General features: G+C 41.4%; 1 protein-coding gene across 5 annotated transcripts in view; it reads left to right on the top strand.

Annotated features, from left to right (window-relative positions):
- Nucleotides 1-25831, top strand: part of arhgef9a (Cdc42 guanine nucleotide exchange factor (GEF) 9a) — a 317786-nt gene that overhangs the window by 219250 nt on the left and 72705 nt on the right. For all 5 annotated transcript variants that reach the window (XM_048544087.2, XM_048544086.2, XM_048544089.2 and 2 more), the window contains one exon: nt 9887-10018. In XM_048544087.2, coding sequence (XP_048400044.1) covers nt 9887-10018 — 132 coding nt within the window. The remainder of the gene's footprint in view (nt 1-9886; nt 10019-25831) is intronic.

Here is a 25831-nt window from a genome sequence, read left to right as displayed (position 1 = left end):
TTTGGATGCTTGTTTTTTTACAGCTTCAAAGAGCAGCCTATAGATGGCTTATACAATAGGGATTAAAAGATGGTCCTACGTCTGTTACTTCGGATCTTGCAGACCTGACAATGATTGCCATGGGAACAGTTTAGACTGTTACTATGATCACATAGGTTTTTTCAGCCTTCCTGAGGGAAAGCAGATGACCTTTATGATGTAAATGCTGCAGTCTCCTGATAAACAGAAATCCTTCTTATCTAACAACAAGTGGCTTCAATTTTTTTCCAAGTACTATTTGTGCGCCTTGGTTCACATATTTGCTTTAATTCCTGTCTGTACTATTTTACCAGTCATTATCTGTTAAAAATAAACACATTAACAACTGTGCAGACAGTGATAACACAAGCACCTTAAGGCACTAAAAATAGTGGAGAAAAGTAATTATACCACAAGGTGTGCCGACAGATTTATTGTTGAAGCTTGCAAAACATCCCAACTTTAAACTTATTGTATACTTATAGTACATTTCAATTGCACCGTTTTTATTTATTTAATATTTGTGCTTACTGAGATATGGGATGTTAGTCTCTCACCCATGCTGTTATTTCATGGCTTAGACTATACCACTATTTTCCTAAATAAAACTCCTACAAGCTTCATTCAAGACCCTAGGATAGTCCAAAGAAGTATTTGTGAATTGTAGTCGCTTTTGTAACATGGTTTTCGTTTGGAGACCAATTCTTTGGCCATTTTCATGCCCATAACTAAGAGTTTCAAAGCACATCTAACTGTCCAATTTTCATATAATATTTAGTGGTTTTGTAGTTATTAAAATTTATTCTTTTGAAGCATGTGGGTGTCACTGTCTCGACCAGTGCTTGCTGCTGGCTTCTCATTGCTTTGAGAAGGCAGTGGTGAGTCACTCGCTTGAACTAATGCTGTCCACATGGCGTAGGTACATGCATTGTGATGTTAGAAGGTTTGGTTTGATAATCAGCATCTGATAGTTGATAAACGACAGATAAGGCTGGTGTGAATCATATGCACCACTGGGAAAGTGTAATCAGCCAAGTTATGAGGGAAATGGGAGTTCAGTCAGCTCAGTTTGACGGACAGCTGGTTTGCACAACACGGTGTTGCAGACAGACTGGGTTCAATTCCCACACCAGCTGAGGTTATGATGAAGGACTCCCTTCCTCAACCTCTCCCTCACCTGGTACTCAGTGACTTTCAGATGAGAGAGCATAAGCCAGATGGTCCTTTGAGACTACTGTGACTTTGTACCTTCTTTTCAAAGAAAACAGTGCCTTTGTTGCACATTAAGTATGCACTCCTTTGAAATATTTAGGGAGATGGCTACACTGTACATTTACTCCCAAATTGACATAAAGAGTATTTTTATAACTTCCCAGGATAAGGGATTAGAACAGAAAAGTGCCATGAATAACCTAAAGATAAGAGGGTTGCTTTTCTTGAAGTGTTTAAAATTCCAAGTATAGGTTAGCTAAATGCCAATGGGTTTAACATTTCAAACTTAGAAGAAGGGTAATGGAAAGGTGGTTTAGATTTGACTGTGGAGGGTATGAAAAATCTATGGACCTGGTAAGTTCTCAAATAACTACAAATTGTATGAGCATATGCAAGCAGTAGTTTAATGCTTGACAAAAAAATTGTTGGTAATGTCAAGCTATCGTGACCAGCTACATAGCCTGCAAAAAACTTTTTGAAATCTATCCTATGTTCCTTTGAAAGCTGCCTTAAAGTAAATACGTTATGTGGTACATCAAATGTGTCAGACCTTTCCCAAATAAACTCAAAAATGGACAATGCATCTTATACTCAAAATCATTTTCATTCTAGATGTATCAACTAGGCCATCATACAAACAGTGTAGCCATCTTTTCGAAGCTGCTTATCTTGTGTATAAGTTAGCATTCAAGTTATTCAACTTATCTCCTATGCTGCATTATTCAAACTTTAGTGGAAGATTTAAGCGATACCATGGCTTCAACTACTTGGTTTGAATTATTTCTTTCGAAGTAACAAATTATCTTGAATTAACAGTGGTATATTAAAACAGATTTTGTACACAGAAACAAACAACAAAATTTCTAACTGTGCAAATATAACACTGCCCACACTACCTCATTGGGAAGCTTTCCTATATTTTGAATAAAAAGTAATTTCATGCCAAATCTTGTAACTACTCGTATGGAAATAACCAGGTAATTAGCTTTTTGGTTTCTCATTTTAGGCATTTATTTTTGGCCATATTTTGGAATTTTCATTCCTTTGAAAAGCTTAAAAAATATTGCACTCAATACAAAATCAAAAATTAGTACTAATAACAGGGTTTGAAATTACATGGAGTCAAAATCTCTGGCTGTTTTTATGTCTAAATTGTTAAAGTATGCTAACATTAACTGTTGTAACAACAAAACTGTTATTTACATTTGCAAGTCATTTGAATTATTACTTAACCAAAGAAAATATTCAAATATATGAATCTCGCAAAGGTGTGAAAGCTTTGTTTTAAAAGCAATTGTTGTTTTCAGTCAGCATTTTCACATAATTGTAATGTTGGGGGTTACATAAAGAAACAAGACAGAACCTTCCCCCAAGAAGTGGCAGGGAAACTGGTGGGAGGGGAAGATGTTCAGGCAGTTTGGCATTGGGAACCTGCTGCCTGGCACACTACTGGAAGTAGGTTCTGTTCAGAAGTGCCTAGGCTTTACTTTCTCACCCCACTGCCAATTGAGATTTGTAAGTGATCAGTTAACAAACATTTAAGGGCCCCTTCATGCGTAAGAAGGCTGGAAAGTCTTCTTGACTGGTGAAATGGTCTGCCACCTGGGCTGGGGTGTGTGATGGTGGTGTGTCTCAATCAACCCCAACAAGGAGGTAACTGGGGGCACTGATGCTAAGCAGGAAGTAGCCAATAAAATCAACTCCAGTTGCCCATAAGTACAACCCCATGACTGCCTATCCCTGACAGCCCCCTACCCTGAGGTACCTCTGGGAAATAACCTTCTTGTGCATGGTTCGTGGACTTTGCTGTTACTGAGCTGTGAGCAGCCCCTGGTCACGGCGACTCACAGAGTCGACTAATCTCTGACTGGTCAGCAACCTCCAACAGAGTTGGATATTGCTGCTACAGAAGGTGCCCCTCAAAAAGCCCACCAGGTAACTAGTTAGGTACCTGATCAATACAAGAACGGTGGGGAGGGTCCTGTACTTTCTGGGGCTCGTCATCACACTTGGGTTAAAAAAGATCAGATGATGCTATCTACAGTTTCAAAGGTTGCCTTAATCAACAGACTGCACTTTATATTGTGGAGCTCACTCTCCAAAAATAAGTATAAAATTATTCAATACAATATAAATTCTCAGAGCCTGGGGTTACTTGAAATTGTGACATGTGGGATGATTTGTTCAATTTTTGAAAAAAAAAGGTGGTTTAAATGGATGATCAGAAGGATTAGTGTAAAGGTGATAAGGCTTTCAATCTGTCTGGCTTATCATACCTTTAGAAATCAGGTTAGCACCTGGGACAACAATGCTGTGGCCATTTGGGAGACATGGATAGAGCAGGGACAGGAATGGTTGTTGCAGGTTCCGGGATTTAGATGTTTCAGTATGAACAGAGAAGATGGTAAAAGTGGGGGGAGGTGTGGCATTGTTGGTCAAGGACAGTATTACAGTTGCAGAAAGGATGTCTGGGGACTCGTCAACTGAGGTAGTATGGGCTGAGGTTAGAAACAGGAAAGGAGAGGTCGCCCTGTTGGGAGTTTTCTATAGGCCTCCGAATAGTTCCAGAGATGTAGAGGAAAGAATGGCAAAGATTATTCTCGACAGGAGTGAGAGAGACAGGGTAGTTGTCATGGGGGACTTCAACTGTCCAAATATTGACTTGGAACACTATAGTTCGAGTACTATAGATGGGTCAGTTTTTGTCCAGTGTGTGCAGGAGGGCTTCCTGACACAGTATGTAGATAGGCCAACAAGGGGCGAAGCCACATTAGATTTGGTACTGGGTAATGAGCCCGGCCAGGTATTAGATTTGGAAGTAGTTGAACACTTTGGTGATAGTGATCACAATTCTGTTATGTTTACGTTAGTGATGGAAAGGGATAGGTGTATACCACTGGGCAAGAGTTATAGCTGGGGGAAAGGCAATTACGATGAGATTAGGCAAGATTTAGGGAGCACAGGATGGGGAAGGAAACTGCAGGGATGGGCACAGTAGAAATGTGGAGCTTATTCAAGGAAAAGCTCCTGCATGTCCTAGATAAGTATGTACCTGTCAGGCAGGGAGGAAGCTGTAGAGCGCAGGAGCCGTGGTTTACGGAGGAGGTGGAATCTCTGGTCAAGAGGAAGAAGAAGGCTTATGTTAGGATGAGATGTGAAGGCTCAGTTAGGGCGCTTGAGGGCTACGAGGTAGCCAGGAAAGACCTAAAGAGAGAGCTCAGAAGAGCCAGGAGGAGACATGAGAAGTTGATGGCGGATAGGATCAGGGTAAACCCTAAGTCTTTCTATAGGTATTTAAGGAATAAAAGAATGACGAAAGTAAGATTAGGGCCACTCAAGGATAGTAGTGGTAAGTTGTGTGTGGAGTCAGAGGAGACAGGGGAAGCACTAAATGAATATTTTGCAACAGTATTCACTCTAGAAAATGACAATGTTGTTGAGGAGAATACTGAGATATAGGCTACTAGACTGGATGAGATTAAGGTTCACAAGGAAGAGGTATTAGAAATCCTACAGAGGGTGAAGATAGATAAGTCCCCTGGGCCGGATGGGATTTATCCTCAGATCCTCTGGGAAGCCAGGGAGGAGATTGCCGAGCCTTTGGCATAGATCTTTAACTCGTCATTGTCTACAGGAATAGTGCCAGACAACTGGAGGATAGCAAATGTGGTTCCCCTGTTCAAGAATTGGAGTAGAGACTACCCTGGTAATTATAGACCAGTGAGCCTTACCTCAGTTGTTGGTAAAGTGTTGGAAAAGGTTATAAAGGATAGGATTTATAATCATCTAGAAAAGAATAAATTGATTAGGGATAGTCAGCACGGTTTTGTGAAGGGAAGGTCGTGCCTCACAAACCTTATTGAGTTCTTTAAGAAGGTGACCAAACAGGTAGATGAGAGTAAACCAGTTGATGTGGTGTATATGGCTTTCAGCAAGGCGTTCGATAAGGTTCCCAACAATAGACTATTGTACAAAATGCGGAGGAATGGAATTGTGGGAGATATAGCAGTTTGGATCGGAAATTGGCTTGCTGAAAGAAGACAGAGGTTGGTAGTTGATGGGAAATGTTCATCCTGGAGACCAGTTCCTAGTGGTGTACCGCAAGGGTCAGTGCTGGGTCCACTGCTGTTTGTCATTTTTATAAATGACCTGGATGAGGGTGTAGAAGGATGGGTTAGTAAATTTGCAGACGACACTAAGGTCAGTAGAGTTGTGGATAGTGACGAAGGATGCTGTAGGTTGCAGAGAGACATAGATAAGCTGCAGAGCTGGGCTGAGAGGTGGCAAATGAAGTTTTTAATGCAGACAAGTTTGAGGTGATGCACTTTTGTAGGAGTAACCGGAAGGCAAAGTACAGGGCTAATGGTAAGATTCTTGGTAGTGTGGATGAGCAGAGAGATTTCGGTGTCCATGTACACAGATCATTGAAAGTTGCCACCCAGGTTGACAGGGCTGTTAAGAAGGCATAGTGTTTTAGATTTTATTAATAGAGGGGTCGAGTTCCGGAACCAAGAGGTTATGGTGAAGCTGTACAAAACTCTGGTGCGGCTGCACTTGGAGTATTGTGTACAGTTCTGGTCACCGCATTATAAGAAGGATGTGGAAGCTTTGGAAAGGGTGCAGAGGAGATTTACTAGGATGTTGCCTGGTATGGAGGGAAGGTCTTACGAGGAAAGGCTGAGGGACTTGAGGCTGTTTTCATTAGAGAGAAGAAGGTTGAGAGGTGACTTATTTGAAACATATAAAATAATCAGAGGTTTAGATAGGGTGGATAGGGAGAGCCTTTTTCTGAGGATGGTGACGGTGAGCATGAGGGCGTATAGCTTTAAATTGAGGGGTGAAAGATATAGGACAGACGTCAGAGGTGGTTTCTTTGCTCAGAGAGTAGTGAGAGAATGGAACGCTTTGCCTGCAACGGTAGTAGATTCGCCAACTTTAGGTACGTTTAAGTCGTGATTGGACAAGCATATGGACGTACATGGAATAGTGTAGGTTAGATGGGCTTGAGATCGGTATGACAGGTCGGCATAACATCGAGGGCCGAAGGGCCTGTACTGTGCTGTAATGTTCTATGTTCTATGTTTCCCAGTCATTGGGTTGGACTTCTGTTGATTTGGGACTGTGAATGTTTATAAATGGTGAGTGGGCCCTGATTCCAGGATTCCTGACTTCATCAGTATGAGATAAGGGTGCAGGTCTGCACCCTGTGTTCCCTTCCTAGATGGCTTCATTGTGGGGGGAGACTCAGCTCCCGACAATTTTTAGGGAGTCAGGCCAGCTTTTCAAGAACTCATGATTCGCAGACCCGTAGAGGTTTCATGAACCATACCCTGGAAGAGAGAACCTTCTGAACGCACTCTCAAAATGTCTTCCCATGTCTCCATGCTAACCTGTGGCCACCCAGCCATCCCAATTGCTCCATTTATCCTCCATGCCAACCAAGATACCTCCCTCACCCCAATAACCTTTCAGACATTTCATACCAATCTATGATACTTCTGTCTTAGTCACCCTGTATACATTCTGTACAGAGCTAATTACTCTCGAGGGTGTGAAGGAATTTGAGGGATAATGGCTAGATGGCCTAACATCTGTAATTACACCAAGAAGGAAGTCCCAGAACATCGAGACATTTTATACAGCCTGTCAGCACTCAGCAACCCGTGGTTGCCTCTAAACTGCTTCTGAGTTTACTGAGCTGACTTCTGGTTAGCATCTGCCATCTTCAAACAAAAATCCTACGTTTGCAGGCACTTTTTCCAGAAAATTTCCATACTTCCACTACACTGTTCTGGGATGAAAATCTAGCCCATCATAACCAACTCCTCCTGGCTTGTTCCAGTCATTTTTTTCCCTCAGTTAATCAATCTGGAATCTACCCTAATCTCACTATGCTCCATGGCATTAATTATGAATATGCCTTTTTCCAGTTTGTACTTCAATTACTACAATTACTACAAGCCGGGGCCTTACCAGATATCTTTGCAGCATCCTTAGACACGGGTGAGGTCCCGGAAGACTGCAGACTTGCTAATGTTGTCCCCTTGTTTAAGAAGGGCAGCAAGGATAATCCGGGTAATTATCGACTGGTGAGCCTGACGTCAGTGGTGGGGAAGCTGCTGGAGAAGATACTGAGGGATAGGATCGATTCCCATTTGGAAGAAAATGGGCTTATCAGTGATAGGCAACATGGTTTTGTGCAGGGAAGGTCATGTCTTACCAACTTAATAGAATTCTTTGAGGATGTGACAAAGTTGATTGATGAGGGAAAGGCTGTAGATGTCATATACATGGACTTCAGTAAGGCGTTTGATAAGGTTCCCCATGGCAGGCTGATGGAGAAAGTGAAGTCACATGGGGTCCAGGGTGTGCAAGCTAGATGGATAAAATTCTGGCTAGGCAACAGGAGACAGAGAGTAGTAGTAGAAGTGAGTTTCTCAAATTGGAGACCTGTGACCAGTGGTGTTCCACAGGGATCTGTGCTGGGACCACTGTTGTTTGTGATATATGTAAATGATCTGGAGGAAGGTGTAGGTGGTCTGATCAGCAAGTTTGCAGATGACACGAAGATTGGTGGAGTAGCTGATAGTGAAGGGGACTGTTAGAGATTACAGCAGAATAGAGATAGACTGGAGAGTTGGGCAGATAAATGGCAGATGGAGTTCAATCCGGGCAAATGCGAGGTGTTGCATTTTGGAAGATCAAATTCAAGGGCTAACTATACAGTAAATGGAAAAGTCCTAGGGAAAATTGATGAACAGAGAGATCTGGCTGTTCAGGTCCATTATTCCCTGAAGGTGACAATGCAGGTCAATAGGGTGGTCAAGAAGGCATATGGCATGCTTTCCTTCATTGGATGGGGTATTGAGTACAAGAGTTGGCAGGTCATGTTGCAGTTGTATAGGACTTTGGTTCGACCACACTTGGAGTACTGTGTACAGTTCTGGTCGCCACATTACCAAAAGGATGTGGATGCTTTGGAGAGGGTGCAGAGGAGGTTCACCAGGATGTTGCCTGGTATGGAGGGTGCTAGCTATGAAGAGAGGTTGAGTAGATTAGGATTATTATCAGAAAGACGGAGATTGAGGGGGACCTGATTGAGGTCTACAAAATCATTAGGGGTATAGATAGGGTGGATAGCAAAAAGCTTTTTCCCAGAGTGGGGGACTCAATTACTCGGGGTCATGAGTTCAAGGTGAGACGAGGAAAGTTTATGGGAGATATGCGTGGAAAGTTCTTTACACAGAGGGTGGTGGGTGCCTGGAATGCGTTGCCAGTGGAGGTGGTAGATGCAGACACGTTAGCGTCTTTTAAGATATATTTGGACTGGTACATGGATGGGCAGGGAGCAAAGGGATACAGATCATTAGAAAATAGATGACAGGTTAGACAGAGGATCGTGATCGGCGCAGGCTTGGAGGGCCGAAGGGCCTGTTCCTGTGCTGTAATTTTCTTTGTTCTTTATTCTTTGTATTAATGTTGAAGATATTGGAAAGGATACTTGCAGCTTCAGCAGAATGGTCTTAGATTTATAACACAACTGAATTAACAATAGACAAATTTGTATATTTTTAAAGTAGGCATGAATTGAAAATATGGTGAAAAAGCGCTGGTTTATGAAAAGTGCTTGGTATTTTGTGTACAATGGCTGCTTCATTAACGAGTCCTTATCTAAAAAGTGCTTCTATAGATATTTGTTGCAGTCCAATATGGCACAAAAAAGGCAGTGATGTAGCCTAAATATGTGATCATACTGGGAAGCCTGAGACCAGTGCAAAATTGAGAGCCAGGCCTCATGTAAACAATCTGGGAGGTCTGACTTTGTCCCTGTCACACCTTTATGGTCAACTGCACTTCGTATGAGAAGATTTCAGTGGTTAGAGTGGTTGCTAGGAATGGGGGTGGGTGGGGATAATATTGGAGGCATTGTGGTAGGTGGCATGCTTGGGACAAAAACAAGATGGAGCATGAGGTTCACAATTTTTGGATCCTTGTGTTCTTTTTCAAATGTTAATTTTGCTGAAAATTTAAATAGACTGATATTTATGTAGCACTGCTGTGACTCAAAGGCATTGCATAACATTTTACAAACACTGATGTCTTTTTTAAGTGTAATTTCTGCTGTAATGTAGGACAAAAGGCAGCCAATTTGTACACAGCAAGCTTCCGTAAATGACAATAATGATCTGATAATATGTTTTTCATGAATTTGATTGATGGATAAATATCAGTTCATTATTGGATAAATTTCTGTAGGCTGCCCCTTTTCGGCCAAGCTGATTTCAAGGACGCAATGTAGGCAAGGTAAAGCTGAGCATTGTAGTTTAGATACCTACAGTATTCCTTGGGTCACGAACTTCCCAAAGGTTCATAAAATAGCTGGTTGTTTTGCCATTTATGGCTTAACTTGATAAATAGTTCAGTAAATTTCCAATCTTTGTTCCCTCATATTAGCTCACATTGTAAGTAAAACTGTTGCAACTAAATCTGATTTCTACTACTTATCCATTAATGGTCAAAAAAAGGTCAAATTTGATTAGATCAAATAGATTACTGTAATTAAGCTTCCAGGCCCTTCAAACGACTTCTGTTATGACAAATCTTCAAGGTTCACAAGATGCAAGTTGTTATATGAGATTTTTTAATATATTTTAAGGGCGATGATGTTCTGGACAGGAGCTCTGAGTTGATCTATTCTGGGGAAATGACATGGATTTATCAGCCTTACGGACGGAACCAGCAGAGGACGTTCTTCCTATTTGACCATCAATTGGTGATGTGTAAAAAGGTAAGACACTTCTAATGTGGTTATACAATTATGGTGCGAATGTGAAATAAGCTCCAATAAGAACATGTTTGACAATTTATTTTCACCCTTAACAAAACTTCAAACTACCATTTTCCTATTAAAGTATCTGATTTGTGGGGCAAAACCTGAAAGACTACAATTAGTCTCAGAGACTTACAAAATATCCAGTATGTCTGTTTTCTGGCCATTGAGCCTTGCTGACGAACAACCTTCTACGAGTGGTGACAGTTCTATGCTAGTGTCTGAGGAGTTGTGTGCAAGGAAGCGTCTGTGGATGAAGAAATATATTCATTTACATTCATTCTTTGGGCTTTGAGTGCCCTTAAAGCTCTAAAAATGGCAACAATGGTGCACAACATCCTCTTGAGATGAAATGTGTTGAACATTATATTGGTGAGCACCCGCAGTAGGTGGATCATATGTCAGTCAGCATGCAATGTTGATTTGATGACCGTGCTACCATGTGGAGCTCAGTGCTGTAGCTAACACTGCCCCTTAAAGAGTGGAATATGTATTCAGGAGCAGAAAAACTTCCCAAATAGTGTTATTTAAAAAGATCATTAACTGCTTACAGACTAGGCACTGATTGTTTTCTTACATTCTTTCAGTTCTTGCATTTTAGTGCTATCTGTAGTTGTTTTCCATTTTCAAAGCCTAGACAGAGTCGGATGAAAGATTGTGAAAGGGCTTTGACAGACTTTGAGGCTTTTACACGAACATTTGCTTGTGGACATGGGTGCATTGGTAGCTTTTTGCCTTGAATTACAGCATAATTTGGAGAATGAACGGAGACCACAAAGTGCAGGACAAATTGCTGGGAAAGGAGAATTGGAAGAAAAGCTCAAAATTTCAGGGAGTAATTCTCCAATCTGATCATGTGTGGGCAATACTGCGTAACATATCCATGTGTTTAACAGGATGTGCATACATTGAAAACTGCAAACTGCTCCGGTCACAACTAGAGACTTAGAACAGGGCAAAACCATATTAGCACTGATAGTGAAGGCGCTGTGATAGTCAAGTTGTATGAGTCCGGCTTTTAGTAGGGTGAGGTTGAAGATATATGCAACATCTTTGAGTTCTGCTTTTGTTATAAGGGCTACCGACGCTCTCTCTTCAGCGAAAGCTGATTGTAATCCATTCTCTTTTGTCAGAGTTAAGAAGGTGAGGTGAGCAATGCCTTCATTAGCATTGTGAGCTTGTATTGTAGATGCCATAAAATATGCGAGCCATATTATTTTGCAGATGCTGGATGCCAACTGTGCTGTATACCAGAATTGGAAAGAATTCAGCTCCTTCAGTGTATGACTATAGGTGACGCATCATGCAAGTCACTTGGCATCTGGACTACAGTCGTGATGCCTTTGTTCTTTAGCAATTCGCTATGCCAGCAGCTTTTGAGGCACTACAGCAAACCAAAGAGTGGCTATAAGGACCAAGAGCTATCCACTGATAGTACGGGTGATTATTCTTGCGCACAAGTCATACTAAAATAATGCTTTTAATACTGAGTCACTCTGGAAGAAGCCTGCAGAACTTTTTAACTCTTCAGAGCAGATGTGAAGATTTGAAATGGTATGCAATGAGTTGTACAGCTGTGCCATCAAAAGTGAGTAGCTGCTAAGACCAGCCATGTGTCAAACAGCTGAAGAGCAGGAGGCAACTTCAACAGCTCCTTTCAGCGAGAGCTGTCTGTGAATAACTTATTCAAGGGTTACACCAATAACTACAAGCCTATTCATCTTCTATGTACTCTCCCACACCTTGCCTTCCCTCTGTCACTGGCCAATACACCATCCATTTGACCATGATAAAACACATAAAGTCCATTAAAATAGATATTCAATGTAATTGTTAAAAGTAAAATCGTGCCATATTGCAAATAAAAGTGAACCAATCATTCCGATGCTTTCATTCCCAGTACCACCCCTCCGTACGTCATTCTTTATGCTGGTCCTCCTTATAGCTTGGCTGGTAGAGGGCTCCTCTCATACAATGGAGAAATTGCATGTCCACTGGGCAGGACTGCCAGGAGAAGCTTTGGGCTGAAAAGTCCCACCTTTGTACTGCACCATTTCGACGTGGACTGCATCAGTCTGGGCTGGCTGGCTGACTGACAGGCTACAACAAGAACACTGATAGAGTGCCGTGGTGAGACGATGAATGGTTTATTCTTGAGAGAGGACAGCAAGCTCCCTCAATGGCCCCTCAGCACTTCAGGCCATCTGTTGGAAAATGGATTGCTGGACCACAGCACTCGGGTGCTCTGTGGCTTTTGTTTGTGCTGCAGAACAGGACTGGCCATCAGATGGTGTATCGATGATGGGTTCATTAGTGAATGAATAGAGTTGGCCATCATTTCCAACATAGGAAGGATCAGCTGCAAGCTTTGTGTTAAACAGTGTACCAAGTTTGTTCAGGATACCTCCCTGCTCATTAACGTTGACAGCAGGCTCTCTGGCTGACTTCCCAATGCATCCAGCATTTTGATTTGCATACCTAATAGTACATTCCTGTAATCCACAACAATAAATCCCTTTATGGATCCCCTATTGCGGAATCCAGGTGCAACTTCACTCTGCAGTAAAGCTCTATTTTCCTTGCCTCCTGCCCTAATTGTAACCCATGTGTGCCCAGTGTTTGACCATGTTCAAAACCGTCTCTATTCCAGCCTCTAAGATATATCAGTAGCATATAAACAGGATCAGTATCTGAGTTAGAAATTAAGGGACAGTGCTGTGCTATCATTATCACCTTCTTCATGCTCCTGTATTGCTTGGCCAGAATGTACCTCATTGCAATCTAAAGAGAAGAGGCACAAGACAAAGTTTATGGCACATGTTATGGTTACACCGACTACAGTGTGCAAATTAGGTGAGATGGGAAGCATGAAGAAGGCTATGAGAACACCTTTATGGCTTTAGCAGCTGATGTCCCAGTAACGGCCAGATGGCCATCACTTTTTTTTTCCCAGGAGGTTTTAGAACAGAGAAGCATGTATGTACCCTCTGATTAGCAACTTCTGCCTCGAGATGTGGCCAATCTACCCTGCAAGAGAGAAGGAAGTGTGTCAATGCATGTCATACAATCTATTTGACCAATGTGCCTGTCAAGCTGGTAATATAGGCCAACTGTCAGCAGTCCTCAGTGTGTAAGGATGTGGTGAAGTATCTGAATGTTGAACATTAGTATTTAATAAGTTCTGTTGATAGGTATTAAATACCGAGTACTTGAAGTTAACAGAGTAAACAGATATTGGGAGAACTCGGAGAAGGCACTTGCCAGTGTCCACTGGAACACTCAAAGCTTTTCGTAACATATGGGTGCGACAGGCACTGAAGTGCATTATTTGCTGCAGCAAAAACATTTTAGTTTAATTCCTGAGTTTTCTTTTCAGCTGCAACAGGCTGTTATATTTTTGTTTGTTGTGGTTAAATGTGTTTCTTAGTTTTGCAAATGTTCTTAAATGAGTATTACTCCAGTGGCGGAATGTTATTGGAGAGGGAGCACGCTGTGCGCACGCTTGAAGCTTCATGTGGCCAGTGGGCACCTCAAACAGTGGAGTGCCATGCTATCCCCTCCAATGACATTTTAGTTTAAAGTTCCCTAACTTTTCTTCAGAAATCTGAATCAAGTTACAGTGTCCTTTATTTAAATTTGATTTGGTTTGTTAAAATTAGTCTTATTATTTTCATTTCTCAAAAATGAACTTAAATGTGTACACAGAAAGGAGACAGCCTGCACTGGGGGATTAATAGAATGGAGATGTAAACTCTGTGGCAAACAATAAACAGTCTTTGCCGAGGCATTCTAGTCTTGGTGTATTCTATACCGAGACACTTGGAGGTTCCCTTATAATGGATATGAGTTGTAACTGATAGGAATTTTTTGAAAGTGAGTATTGATGGTCTGGAATCTAAGGCAGGTGGTGCTCTTTGTTCTTGTCAACATTTGGCGATGTATTCACTAATCATGGGTACTTGTACAAAGCCATTGAACTTCTTGAAGTACTACAATTGGATGCTTGAGTATTCCACTCTGGCATTCATGCTTTGGCTATGAGCTCCCAAAGGCAATACTCTTGAGTCCTTACAGTTATAGGACACCTATCCCACTCACCAGTCCTCTGCTAATTAACTCTTCCACAGGAACTGTCACAGAGTCTATAGTGGTAATTGCTACTGAAAACAAGAATTGATGGAAAAACTCAGCAAGTCTGACAGCATTTTTGGAGAGAAAGCTGAGGTAATGTTTTGGATCAAGTGATCCTTCTTCAGAAATTAATTTAGTTAGGAAAAGATCAGTATATACGCTAAAGATGGGCTGGAAAGAGGTGGAGTAAATGATAGGTGGAGATGGAGCCCAAAGAGAGAGAAGAATAGTTGAGCTGACAAAGAAATGGATAAAGGTCAGTCTGGAAGAGTGAACAGCAGCATTTGTAGATGACAATGGGTTGGTTGTGGTAGCGACCCAAGTAATGACAAGCTGTGTGCGGTTTGGAGATAAGACATGTGACAAGGTGCTCAGGCCCGAACATTATTGAACTCGATATTATCAAGTCCTGAAGACTACAGGGACCCCAGCAGAAAATGAGATGCTGTTCTTCCAGCTTGCACAGACCCTCACTGGAGCACTGCAGCAAGCCTGTAACAGAGATGTTGGCCAAGGAACACAGTGGTATGTTGAAGTGGTGGGCAACAGGAAGCTCACAGTCACTTTTGCAGATGGTGCATATATGTTCTGCAAAGCATTCAACCAGTGTGTATTTCATCTCACTGATGTAGAGCACACCATGTTGTAAGCAGGGAGATGATTCCAACAACTTAGAGATACTCATACCTTCGGAATTTCCACCTACTGCATCCTCTCTCTTAAACTCACCTCCCATCATCATTTACTATCCTTTCTGATATTGCGCTCCCTGATGTTGAATATTCTCTACTTAGCTAAGATCTCAATGAATTTTGGGTATGACATGATGTTGAACCCTTCTTCCATTGCCTTTGCCTCTGTGCTTGTTTCTTTGGACTAGAGTCCTTTTCCCATCCCACAGATCCCTTCACCCACCTCCAACAGTCTTCCTTCATTTGGACCTCTCCCTCTGCCGATTTACCTGCGCTTAAACTGTTCACTGAGAACTGTCAACATGGCACTGGTCACCTCCAGTTCTCTGCCCCGCCCCTTACCCATTCGTCCTAACTCCATTTGAACTGACTGCAATCTGTGCTCTCAGACTCAACTCTGACAAGGGTGGTGCTGGTTTTGTCTGATGTACTAACCCCTACATTGCAGAGACTGAGCACCATTTCTCACATACCTCCTCCTATCTCCCCATGGACTGTGATCCCATCCTCATAGAAAACCATGCGATTGTGTTCATAATGGTCACTCATCTCACTTCATCTGGTGACCTCCCCTTGACTACCTCCCAGCTCATTGTTCCCCAACTCACCACAGCTTGCTTCTACCTCCTTCCCAAAATCCACACAAAGGACTGGCCAGGTAAACTCATTGATTCTGCCAGCTCCTGCTCCACAGAACTCATCGCTTCTTACCTTAACTCAATTCCTTCTGTTCTTGTCCAGTGATCTGTGATTCCTCTAACACTTTACTTAGGTCTCAGAATTTCCAGTTTGCGGGCTCCTGCTGCCTCCTCTTTACCATGGATCTGCAATCCCTTTACAGTCCATCCTCCATCAGGATGATCTCAGGACTCTCTGCTTGTTTCTGCAATAATGGCCTGAACCTGCCCCCATCGATCATTGCCACCCTCTGCTTGGCTGAGCTCATCTCCACTTTGAACAACTTTTCCTTTAGCTCCTTTCACTTACTTCAGGCCAAAGATGTGGCCATGGGTACTGACATTGGCCCCAGTTATGCCTGTCTCTTTACTGGGTACATGGAACATTCCTTCTTCCAGTTCTACTTGCCCCATCAACAAATCTTTCCTGGCAAATTGGTGACATTATTGGCGCTGCTTCCCTTTCTCATCCACAATTGGAAAAATTTATGAATTTCACTCCCAATTTCCACCCTGCTGTCATCTTCAACTGGCCCATCTCTGATTCTTCCCTTCCCTTCCTCGGCATCTGATTCCATTTCTAGGAATAGGCTGACCACCAAAGTCCACTTCAAACATACTGACTCCTAACAGCTTGACTATATATCCTCACGCCCTGCTTTCTGTAAAGATCCCATTCCATTCTCCCAGTTTCTCAGTATCCATTGCATCTGCTGTGATGATACCAGCTTCAACAAGGGGCCTATGGGTTAACTGTGTATCACATTCAATATGTGTCTCCTGAGGCGATTCAATTTTGAGCCACCACCCTCCTCCCCAATCTTCATTAGTAAAAGGAAAGTAATTCGGGAAAGCCAAACAACATTAACTACATGCAATAGAGCTTACCATTTAAAAAGTCTTCAAAATAGAGAGTCTGTTAAAAATATTAAGAAATATTTATCACCTGGATAATTCTGCACCCTTTCTGTAATTTATTGTTTGAATCCTTCCAAATTTCTGCTCTTGATATGACAGAATGGTCCAATCCGAAATCACAAGTAACATCATCTGTAATTGTGACAGCGTCTGCCTGGACTTCTGCAGCTCTTGTTGTGTTCACTACTGATCTCCTATTGCTCTTGTAATCATGTTCAGGATGCTCTTAGACATAAAAATAGCTTGGAGGTCATAAATTCTACTTCAGTATTGCTTTCGCAGTGACCCAGAAACAGTGCCAAAAAGTTTTACGAATTGATTTTTTTTCCAACTATCCTCCCCTTAATGCTAATTCCTTCTGAAGTACAGTTGCACAAGCATCACTTAGCTTCCAGCCAGTTCCCCAAGGGGCTGCTCCTTTTTACAGTGTTAATCCAGACATGAACAAGAGAACTGAATTCCAGAGGTGAGCTGAGAGCAGCTGGCTGTAATATCGAAGGCAGCATTTGTCAGATTGTGGTTGAGAGAAGCCTTAATAAAATTAAGGTCGATAAGAACAAGGAAGGAACTTTTTGCTGGATAAGGGAAGATGGATTTTCTAGTGGTGATAGCAATGAACTGGAGATCTAGAGACCCAACCAAATGCTGATGGGATGTTTATACAATTCCCATCTTGGCCATTGGTGGAATTTGAATTCAATTATTAAATCTGAAATTAAGTGCTAAAATTAAAATGGTGACCATAACAACTGTTATCAATTGTCACAAAAACTGATTCAGCTCACTAACATCTTTGAAGGAGAATGATCTACCACCAGTAAGTAATCTGGCCAACATGTAACTCCATAACCATATCAGGATCTTGGTCATCTGAAATGGCCAAGCAAACCACTCAGATCAACAAATGTTGGCTTTGCTAGTGACATCCACTTACCATGAAAGAATGATCTTTCCTGTTACCGGTTTCTGATTTGCAAATACAGCATCCTCCATACATTTGTCTGCTTTTGTTCCTCATTCTTAAAATTAAGATTCTTTACCATTTCCTGCTCCAGCGTGTCAGTCTGGAAGCTGCAGCTCCAAGGACAGTAGAACTGTTATTATTGTGTAAAATCTGCAGCAACTTCTCCTATTTGCACATGCATGGTTAAATGTGTATCCGGTTAAATGTATTGGTAATGTATTGATCCACAGATGCAGGGTAAAGATACAATCTACACAAATTGACAAGAAGCACAACTTTTTACATAACATAATCCCTGTTAAAATGTAAATTCTTGTTCAATTAGTAGTAACTGAGTTTTTAAAATAGTGCACTGATCAACATCAGTTTCCTTTTGGGGTATTAAAAATGGCTATTTCCCGTAAGTGCATCTTGAGGCCAGAAGGTTCAGGTTCAAGCCCTGACTGCCTTGGAGATATGCCATAACATATCCAAACAGACAGATTAATTTTTTAAATAAATATCTTCATTAATTCATGGTAGGAGGCCTACACAAGTTTTGCCTGCCAGAAAGGTGTGTCAGAACATGTCTGAATGGGTTGATTAACAATGTTTTATTTTGAGCCAGTTCTTGTGTATTCTAGTGTGGTTTTGGGAGCAAATTATGGACTTGCATGACTTTCCACAGTGCTGGCAAAGAGAAATTGTCTGATTTGCCTGTTGGGACTGCTATTCTTTCTAGCTGTGTTTTTGTTTCTAGGTGCTTGTACTTTTTGTTCTTTGAAAATAATAAGGCTGCTCCTTGAGACTGATTCTAGTCGGTGGTGAATGTACCGCATTTTTTGAGTTTTAAGTTCAGAGTCCTTGGACCATAATCTGAGCCCACCTTGCAGGTGCTACCCAAACTTAAATTATGACTGGGATCTTCTCATCAGTCATATACTGTATGGGATGAATTTTACCAAAAAAAAGGTGAAATATCAATTTTGGGGAGTTTCACGGAAGGCTTCTATCCATGTGCACAAGTAAGTTATCTCCAGCAAGTCTCTGCTGTTCACCTCATTATGTATGCTCCACATTTCTACGATACATTTCCATCACTTTTGAGCAGAAGTGTAGCTTGTCATTGTGAGGATGGGATTTCTGCTGTTGGCAATACATTTAAAGCCTAGCTGTATACCCAGGTTAAATGCTGCCAGCTAGGACTACCCCTTCACTATATACAAATTTAGAAGGAAATGAGAAAGGAAAGCATCAGAGGACATATAGGTCACACAGTGACATTTCATTGAAAATGTGATCTCATATTTATATATGTATAGCCTCTTTGCATCATCCCCTGCCTCATAGACGGTAATTATAACATTGATGTTTGTTCAGAATTGGTGTAGATTCCATCACCAATTCTGTCAAATGCTCCAGAAAGTATCCTAGAAAGAAAATGTACTGAATAGCATATTGTTATTCTGGTTGTTATTCTGTTCCTCTTTACAAATGACCCTTGAATTTCAGAATTTTGTGGAGAATAAAATTGCATGAACACAGGTTTTGCTTCAATCACAAATTTGTAGTTTATTAAAATAAAACGTTGCTCACATAGAATCCATACAGCATGGGAAGACACCATGTGACCCATTGTGTCTGCACCAACTCTCTAAATAGCATCCCAGTCAAACCAAAACCGTCTCCATAATTCCACATTTCCCATGGCTAACCCACCTGACCTGCACATCCCAGGCACTACTGGGTAATTTAGCATGGCTAATATACCTAACCTGCACATCGTTGGAGTGTGGGAGGAAACTGGAGCATTTGGTGGAAAGCCACACAAACACGGGGAGAATGTGCAAACTCCACACAGCCAGTCACCTGAAGGTGGAATTGAACCAGGCCCCTGGTGCTGTGAGACAGCAGTGCTAACCACTAACCACTAATCACGATGCAAAACCTCTAACCTGACTTAAGTGATACAAAACATCAACGTTTTTCCCTCCATGATTTAATTTCAGCACTTCCCCAAAAAATACCCAGTCATCATGACTTATGAGGTTAAAACTAAAGTCTTCACTAAAAAAAAGCTAAACCCCACATATCTACACCGAACCTTATTTAATTCAGAGCCAAACTCCCTGGCTGAGTTTGCGACCCTTAAATTACCTTAGCTTTTCAGCCATAGTCTTCTTGGATTAGGTTGATGGCTTACAAGCTTCTACACAGTTGGTCCCTCTAGCGAGGACTGTGGGTCCACGTGCCAGGTGGACCATCCTTGATCTACCTCCTTGACTACAGTGCCAGATGTTCTGCCCTTCCCCATTCTATGATGATCCTTATCAAAATGTCATAAGTACTTTTCTTGAGGCCATCCTGCTAGACGATCAGTGCTTGGCATCCTCTTTGATCTTTCGAGTGTGTTCCAGACAAGCCTGCTCAGTCCTGATGTTACTTCCACAATCCATCTCATTAGGGGGAGGCATAGAGACAGAGTCATCCAGCATAGAAACAAACCCTTTGGCCCAACTCCAAACTAAACCAGTACCATTTGTCTGCTCCCTGGCTAAAGCATAAATTTTGTGGAAAAGCTTTCTCTGCCTCCATGACTGGAGCGAATGGTTGTTTGGAACCTGGCCCTGCCATCTGAGTCAATGGTTTTCTCCATTTTTTAATTATATGATTGCGGTTATCTTGTTTCATTGTTGTGGTGTCTCAAATTCCAGTCCTTTTAGAATCATAATAGAATCATAGAACTTTGCAATAGGGAAGGAGGCCATTTGGCCCATTGTGTCAGTACCAGCTCCCAAAAGAGATACCTTCTAATCCCATTCTCCAGCCTTATGTCAATAGCCTTGTAACTTCATCACTTTCAAATATATATCTCTTTTGATACCTCCTGTGGAATCACCTCCACCACACTCCCAAGTAGCACATTCCAAATCCTAACAATGCTCTGAGTAAAGAGGTTTCTCCTTATCTCACTCCTAGCTGTCCTGTTGACAAACTTGAAATTATGAACCCAAGTTATTGACATACTGAACAGTGGAAACAAATTATCTTTCTTCATTTTCTCAAAGTTCGTCATTATTTTGAACACATCAAAATGTCACTTCTTAATCTTATCAGCTCCAAAGGGAATAAGTCCAATTTCTCTAAACTTTACTTCTTTCTAAAAGCCCTCATTCTTGGTGTCATTTAATAAATCTCCTCTGAACTTTCTCCAGCACTTTAACATCCTTTCTTAAATAAGGTGCCCAGGATTGAACACAGTACTCCAAATGTGGTCAATCAATAATTTATAGAGGTGTTACATCACTTCCTTGCTTTTATGCTCTGTGCATGTATTTTGCAGCTCAAGGATCATATAAGCCTTCTTGATAACTATTTTAACTTCCCTAGCTACTTTCAGAGAATCATCCTCTTGAGCCCCAAGGTCCTTCTATTTCTGTGCTCCCCTCAAATTGTACCATTGAGTCTGTATTGTTTCTCCATATTTCTTCTACCAAAATATATTACCTCACATTTCTCTGCATTGAAATTCATTTACCCATTTGGCAAACCTGTCAATATCCCTCTGAGGTTACTCAGCATCATTCTCATAATTCAGTATTCTTGTCATCTTACTATCATCTGATCTAGATGAAGGAACTGAGGGTATTCTGGCTAAGTTTGCAGATGATACAAAGATAGATAGAAGAACAGGTTTTATTGACGATGTGGAGAGGCTGCAGAAGGATTTGGACAAGTTAAGAGAGTGGGCAAAATAATGGCAGATAGAATACAAAATGGGAAAGTGTGAGGTTGTGCACTTTGGTAAAAAGAATGGAGGTATGGATACTTTTCTTCCTTATCTTCTCATCAGTCATTCAGGGTACTCTAGCTTTGGATGCCCTGTATTTATTTCTCATGTGTATCTGCCTAGCTTGTCCCCTGTTTTGAAATTCTCCCATTTCTTATCCTTTGTTTTATCCACCAAAATACATTACCAATCAATTTGCTCAATTTCAATTTATAGACTCCAAAAATCTGCCCTTTTCCAGTCTGTGATTTTAATCTTTCATTGGATGATATCCTTTTCTAACTTAAAATTGAAACTTATTATGTTATGATTGCTACTTGCTAAGTGCTCCCCATCTCTGAAATTCTCCACTTGGTCTGCTTTGTTTCCTCAGACCAGATCCAGCATAGCTTATTCTCTGATAGGACTGGAAATTTACTTTTCCAGAGAATTCTCCTGCACAGTTTGCAGAAATTTCTCCCCTTCATATCCCATGCTCTATCTGTTTCCATTGTCTAGCCTAGGATAATTGAAATCACCAACTTCTATTTCCTCCCCACTATTTGGAGGTCTACAATAAATATCCAACAAAGTTACTGCCACCTTCTGTTTCTCGCCTGCAGCCAGATAGATTTTAATTCAGGAACTGCATTTTGGTCAAGGGCAATGATACTATCTTTGACCAAGACTGCTACACCTCCTCCTTTTCTTCACCTGTCGTATTTCTACCAAAATCCGTATAACTTGGGATAGAGTCATGGAGTCATTTAACCTGGAAACATGCCCTTCGGTACCCCAAGTCCATGCCAAACATAATCCCAAACTAAACTAGTCCCACCTGCCTGCTCCTGGCCCATATCCCTCCAAATATTTCCTATTCATGTATCTTTCCGAATGTGTTTTATACGTTGTAATTGTACCAACAACCCCCACTTCCTCAGGAAGTTCATTCCACACACAAACCGCCCCCGTCTAAAAAAATTTGCCTCGTATGTATTTTTAAATCTCTCTCCTGTCACCTTAAAAATGTGCCCCTTGAAAATCCCCCACCCTAGGGAAAAGGTAAATACCATTTTCTCTGCCTCTATGTCTGATTATTTTATAAACATCTATCAGGTCGCTTCTTAATCTCCTTCGTTCCAGTTTTTTAAAAAAAAAGTCTCAGCCTATCCAGCCTTTCTTTAGAACTTAAACCTTCCACACCTGGCAACATTCTGGTAAATCTCTTCTGAATCCTCTCCAGCTTGATAATATCCTTTCTTAACTGGACGACCAGAGCTGGACATGGCATTCCAGAAGAAGCCTCACCAATGTCCTGTACAACCTCAACAATGACTTCCCAACTCCTATACGCAAAGGACTGAGCAATGAAGGCAAGCATGCCAAACACCTTTTTAAGCACCCTGTCTATATGTGACAGAAACCTCAAAGAATTATGTACCTGTACCTCTAGGTCCGTCTTTTCTATAACACCACCCAGGGCCTACGAATGATTGTATAAGCCCTACCCTTGTTTGATGCACCAAAATGAAATACCTCACATTTGCCCAGATTGAGGTCCATCTGCTATTCTTCATCCTGTTGACCCATTTGATCAAGATCCCTTTGTAATCTTAGAAAACTTCCTTCACGGTCTACTATGCCATCAGTGCCATGCAAACTTACTAACCATGCCTTCTATATTCTCATCCCAATCATTTATATGGATATTAAGTATCAAGTTCTATTCTGATTTCAGCCATGTTTCAGTTAATGTTACTATTTCATACACCCCTTGAGCAAGTTTTGCTTCTGGTTCCCCAATACTGTTTCAACCTACTCTGTGCATTTACATACATCCAATTTAACATTGCACTTATCTCTTTCTCACCCATTTCTTTGCTACCAGTCAACACTCAAGCCTTGCCTCACTTCCTTTTACCTGTTCCCCACCTTGTCTGTTTTGCCCACTCTGGTATTCGCAAAACTAGGCAAATTAGCCAAACCGTGCCCTTGCCTTTCAAGTTTAAATGCACACCCACCACACTATTTACCCTCTCAGCCCAGAGATTTGGTCCTTTTCTGCTCAGGTGAAGCCCATCTCTTCCAAAAGCTTTCTTATTTCCCAAAAGTGATCCCAATGTCCCAGAAATCTAAATCGCTCCTCTACACCAGACCTCAAACCATTCATTTCCCACCCTGATCTGTCTATGCCTAAATGATGAAGCTTGTAGCCCAAGTAGTATTTCAGAGATTACTACCTTGGAGAACCTACGTTTCAACCTACACCATAACTCCTGAAATTAATCCTGCAAATCCTTCAAGTTGCCCTGCCTATGTATTGGTTTCCACGTGATCTACAACCACTGGTTGTTCACCTTCCCTTTCCAGAAGTTTATCCAGCCATTCCATTATGTCCCAAACCCTTGCACCTAGGAATAAACATTTCAAACAGGCCTCAACTTCAGCTGCAAACTAGACTGTTTGTCCCTCAGAGTATTGATACACCCCTCCACCACTATCTTTCTAATCTGCCTTCTAATAGTATCAGTTCAACTATCATGTTCAAACTTCTCACATTAGCCCTCCCTCCATCTGTTCTCTCTTTCTCACTCTCACTCACATATACAAAATGTAGCCTTCCAACGTGTATTTTGTGATGAGAATGATCTTTTATTTACAGTAGTTATGCTAATATAGTTTAGGGTTTTTCCATTGTACTTCACAAAGTCCAGATCGAGCTGATTCTGTTCTTAAAATTACAGCGTTCGTAACACACCCCTGCTTCGCACAACTTTTCGGGTTAAAGGAATCAGTAAATTCACCACGGTCAGTGAAACTGGTTGTTCCTCCATTGTGAGGCTGCTGTCCTAGATTTGCAGCTCTAGCAGGAAACCCACACTTTTAGAATTTCTACAGAGTTTCTGTATTCACTGTGTGGAAGGCCGTCGTCAGGTCAACAAAGGCACAGTGAAGTCTCATCCATTGTTCACAGATTTTCTCTGATATTTGCTGATGATAAGTTTGCAAATGTTCGCTTTTTCTGAACACACTTTACTTTTTGGTGATTCATGTTGTGTAATATTGCTCATAGTTCTATTGAATGGAATTTTTGCTAGAGCCTTACAGGCTATCACAAGCAGTGTGATTTCTCTGCAGTTGTCACACTGATTTTTGTCCCTTTCCTCTGCACACGTGAACAATCATGGAATTCTTGTTCTCCTGGGCAATGATTTGTTCATCCTGCATTCTGTGTTCTATTTTGTTTTGCAATTGATGGTTAGTTAGGATCTGTGGAAAGTAAATTTGTAAAGTTTCTTCTGGGATCCGATCTAAATCTGAAGCTTTCCCTAAATGTAGCTATCTGGTGGCTTTATCACCTCCACAACACAGTGTTTGCTGTCCAGACTTAGCACAAGTCTGGAAGCTTGTCTATTTCCACCCCATTTACAGCGATGGACAGTTACACACAGCTTTGAAGTGTGCAGGCCATTGCTGTCTGATAACTGATATATCTATCAGGAGAGATTTGCCATCATTACTGAGTATAGGTGAGTACCGCATGAGGGAGAACCATACATACTCTTCAGAGCTTTCTAGAAATTCCTCACATCATGCTGATCAACAGAAATGTGAAGCTCTCAGATCTGTTTGGCCCACTATGCATCTTGCATCCTACACAGCTTCTGTTGCAGCTTCCTTTTGTTCCCCTGGAATAATTTCTGAGCAGCATATATACATGTTCCCCAGCCATGCTACATTTGCTACATTTTCCTCTTGTAACAGATCCTTAATTGCATCATTATTTTCATCAAGCTAATTTTGATGGTTTATCTTGTATGTTCCCAAGACATCATTAGTGGCTTCCAAGACTGTTGATTTGAAGATTATTAATGCCATTTTAACATCATCACATAGGTTTCGCATATGTTTTATGTGGAGGAAGGCTGTTCAAGCCCGACTTGTTCATAGCACTTTGTAGATGCCAGTTTTTCCACATCTGGCTTTCTTGGCATTCTTGTACATCTTTTAATCTGTAGAACACTCAGTACCCTTCTCAAAACCCTGGGCATCATGACATATATTATTTTATCAGTCAGATAATGATAAAATCTTGGATGGATCTATTTGTCTTCTGTCTAAAAATGATATTGATGATTGGCATATTCCAGCAGCTCAAAGATGCAAGTGTAGCATGTTATTGCTGTTTTTTTTTCTCACACTTTGAATCCTGAGGACACTATGCCAAGCCTATTGGTCAGTTCCTACTGTTGCATTGAAGTCCTTCTTATTCACTGGAGTTTGGGAGGGTCACAGATGGCTGGAATATTTCTAATGCAGCCGCCCTGTTTAAGAAGGGAGTGAGGCAAAAGATGGGAAATTGCAGGCTGTTAGTCTAACCTCAGTCGGTGGTAAGATTTTGGAGTCCTTTGTGAAGGCTGAAATTTCTGAATATTTGGAATTCCATGGTAAAATAAGGCAAAGTCAGCATGGTTTCTTCAAGGGGAGGTCATGCCTGACAAATCTGCTGGAATCCTTTGGAGAGGTAACAAGCAGGTTAGACTAACGAGAGCCAATGGATGTTATCTACTTGAACTTCCAAAAGACCTTTGACAAGGTGCAGCACAGGAGGCTGCTGAGTAACATTAGAGCCCATGGCAT

The sequence above is a fragment of the Stegostoma tigrinum genome, chromosome 15, assembly GCF_030684315.1.
Source record: "Stegostoma tigrinum isolate sSteTig4 chromosome 15, sSteTig4.hap1, whole genome shotgun sequence".
Taxonomy (NCBI): domain Eukaryota; kingdom Metazoa; phylum Chordata; class Chondrichthyes; order Orectolobiformes; family Stegostomatidae; genus Stegostoma; species Stegostoma tigrinum.
This window is presented reverse-complemented; position numbering and strand designations above follow the sequence as displayed.